We start from the raw sequence: 3,554 nt of genomic DNA, 5'->3' as shown, positions 1-3,554 counted from the left end.
AAGAAAAAGCAAAGAGATAGACAGAAAAACAATTATCAGAGCTTTACGCATAAGTTTTAAGAAAAATTACAAAAGGGTATGTTGATCATGAGAACATACCTTTCTGTTACATAGAATAATGGGAAGTTGCAAGCAAGATAGGGTTGAACTTCTTTTGCTCTTTGAATTTGGTGGAGAGGGAATATCATAAAGAATCACCCCACCAGAACTCCTTATAAGTGCCTCCAGGTTCCTTTCTTTCTGACTAGATAATCCAGTGAGGAGGAACTCGGTATCTCGAAATATGAATTCATTCACTACACCTCTGCAATGATTTGTCAAAGAATGTTTCATACGAGGTGCAGAAGCAGTCAACGACTTTGAAATCCGTTGCCTTTTTGCTATAATAGACGAACCTACATTATTGCAGCGAAAAACAACTAATTTCTACAACACAATTTCTAAAACTGAAAGATACATTGCACGAACATAACTAAATCCATACATCTTTTATGCGAAGATTCCAACTTTGACAAATTCCTTTTCTGAGGAAGCTCCTCCACTTTATCTGAGAAATGTACTTGCTTTCTGACTCTAACATGTCCACCAAGGAATTTGTTGCCCTCGACTTGTACCTTATTAAGGTTATTGTTCTGTTGATGCTGAACAACAGTTTCCGGTACTACATATTGCTCTATATTTTTCTCTATACAAATATTATTTACATCAGTTTTAGGTCCCACCAAGCGGTGGCGTGTCCTATGGTTTAGATTAATAGGCGAGCTCCTCCCATGTGTCAGTTCTGAGGCTTTTAACTCATCACTCTTGTCATCGGTAATTTGTATAATTGACTTTTGATCAATCAAATGTTGATGATTCACTTCAATTTTGTTTTCATCGGCGGCCTTTGATGCAGAGGGAGACTCTGAAACCCTTGTGCCCAAAGATGCAGCATCAATTCCACCGATACTCTGATTAGTTGAAAGTGGTGTCAAATTATAGTTTTGGTTAACATCTTGGTTTGGTAAAATCACGCTATAAGTCTTAAGACATGTATGCTCAACCCTGGTTAACTTCTCAGACATTTGTTCAACCATCTCTGATGTAGTAATTGGAATATCTTTCCAATCTAGTATAGCCATGATTTTCTCATCTCTACATTCCAATGTTGTATTCTTATCTGAGATCCTTTGACAATTGTTCACCTCAAAGTCAGAGACTAACAGGGTAAAATACTCGGTATCATTGTCTTTGTCAATAAGACTTTTGTAATTGTCATGTTCTGAAGCAATGCTACATGGAACAACTGAACAAAGAGGATCAATCAGCGATAGACTAGAACATCTGACCATATCTTGAGAATGCAATACACCCTCATCGGGTTTATTGTGAGAACCTTCACAATGCATACTTAGCTGAGAACTAATGGTACGTTTGGGGTCATGTTTCAACACACATGAGCTCTCATCTGGAACAATATCTACAGATTCTGTAAGAAAGCTTGTCTCGTTGACACGCTTGGGGTCATGTTTCAGCATATGTGAGTTGTCATCTGGAACAATATCTGCAGACTCTGTAAGAAAGCTTGTCTCTCTGACACACTTGGGATCATGTTCTAGCACACGAGAGTTGTCATCTGGAACAATATATGCAGATTCTGTAAGAAAGCTTGTCTCTCTGACAAGACACTTTGGCATCCATTTTGCATTGTTCTTGTTCAATGAAGATGAATCTAATTCCTTCCAAGAGGGTGACATAAATTAAAACCAACCAATAGTATGAGCAGAGTATGAAGATGCTGAAATCCATGATATAGAATATACAAATGCAAGACACAGATAAATAGTCTGAAAAAGGAATGCAAATTTAAATTGAAAATTGAACACAATCCAGTTATTGAAATGTAGGGACAGTGTGCAGGAATCAAAAAAGGACTTGTTGGCCAGGCTCTTGGGAAAAAAAAAAGTTAATTTGATGGATATTTTAAAATGAGCAGAATGGAATGGAAGAGAATGGAATGGAGTTGAAAGGAGCAGAGCGGAATGGAACAGAATATCCATTCCATTGTTTGGTTATTTGATGATGGAATGAATATAAAAGGTAGGATTCCATCTCATACACCCCAAATTGGCGGGGAAGAAAATGATAGAATGGATTCCACCATGTCCCACTCCATTCCACTCATTATTTTTAAATCCAAAATTAGTATCTCTAATATTCCACCAACACAAACGAAAATCATTAACAGCTTGAAAAACAGTTTGATTGTATATGAAAAACGGTATACGAAAAGATAATGACAATTAGTATGACTAAGAGAAGCAAAAGATGAGGAAAAGAGAAGAAAACACCAACCTTACATGTCCAACCCCCTAACCAGCGGCTTCTAAATCTTTCTGGAGCTGGGTAAGTTGCCCAGTTCTCATTTTTCTCATTTCCTGAATAATTTAACATCAGAAATTACATAAGCATTAACAACTAAGGACAAGAAGACATAACAAAGCTGGGAGAGTTCTTAAAACTCACCGAAATTTTCAGGAGTGTCAAAAAGTGAAGAGTTAGCACCATTTTGTGGCTTGATTGAAGTAAGATCAGCCATTTCCAAACCATCTGTCTGGAAAGTGGAAAGTAATGTAGCATAAATTACTTTAAGGCCAAAAAAGAAAGAAAAATCCAGTAACATTGGTGAGATGCTCAATGCTGATCAGAAATAACTCATTAAGATAGACAAATAAAAAGAACGGGAATACTTGAAGTGCTAGCTCAGTAGTAAGAGCTTAGCCTTGTAACCTCAAGGTACCGAGTTCAAATCCCACAAGGGCAGTTGTAAAATGGTCATTAGTGTCACTTTGATTAATAAAAAATTTCCCTTCCCCAATTTAAAAAAAAATCACTTGCAAAGCCTATCATGAAGAAATACAAGTATAAAAATCATTCACCTAAAAGAATCAAAGTCTTACACTGCACAGTAGTCTTGGTTTATAACTAGCTAAACACACAGATGTTTCTCTAAACAGGTGGAACAGAAAAAGACAAGGTGAAGGAAGTAGCTTACCTTTTTGAGGGCTAAATCATTGGTAATACTCTCTTTGTATTGATGAGTTGTAGGAAGATCATTCACAAAAAGTTTTGGAGTGTCTGCACCCAAATCATGTGTCACCCTCTCACCACACAAAGAATGTGGAGGTGACTCTGAATTTGGCAAGCTGAGAAATAAGCTCTTTATCATTATATTTATTATTGCCTCCAATATAACTTTCATCACGGGGCACACCTTTTGCATGAAATATAGCTGAATTGGAAAGATGTCCTTCAAAGGAAAACCCAATAGGTAAGCCTATATCTTCATAGGCATCTTCCATAAGGAAATCATTTAAATCAGAAAGAGAATCACTACAGTCAGATTCCACGGATGATGAAAGAAAGACATCTTCTAACCCCTCAAGACGTGCCTGCTTCACACGAAGTGCAATTTCAAGTACAGCTTCTGTACTCAATGTTTCTGATACTGACTCCATCTTTACTAAATCATGTATGACCAGTGCCTCAGATGCTGCAATAGAAAGTTCAACTGC

At 37.0% G+C, this 3,554-nt stretch overlaps 1 protein-coding gene across 1 annotated transcript in view; it reads right to left on the bottom strand.

Moving 5' to 3' along the window:
- Positions 1–3,210, bottom strand: part of LOC113786655 (uncharacterized) — a 34,505-nt gene extending 31,295 nt beyond the window's left edge. Inside the window, exons 1-5 of the mRNA XM_073368352.1 lie at positions 3,035–3,210; positions 2,506–2,593; positions 2,335–2,417; positions 485–1,718; positions 100–395 (exon numbers count right to left, since the gene is read on the bottom strand). Coding sequence (XP_073224453.1) covers positions 100–395; positions 485–1,718; positions 2,335–2,417; positions 2,506–2,593; positions 3,035–3,208 — 1,875 coding nt within the window. The 5' untranslated portion in view covers positions 3,209–3,210. The remainder of the gene's footprint in view (positions 1–99; positions 396–484; positions 1,719–2,334; positions 2,418–2,505; positions 2,594–3,034) is intronic.
- Between the last annotated feature and the right edge of the window lie 344 nt (positions 3,211–3,554).

This window comes from Cicer arietinum, chromosome 5, assembly GCF_000331145.2.
Source record: "Cicer arietinum cultivar CDC Frontier isolate Library 1 chromosome 5, Cicar.CDCFrontier_v2.0, whole genome shotgun sequence".
NCBI classification, from domain to species: Eukaryota; Viridiplantae; Streptophyta; class Magnoliopsida; order Fabales; family Fabaceae; genus Cicer; species Cicer arietinum.
This window is presented reverse-complemented; position numbering and strand designations above follow the sequence as displayed.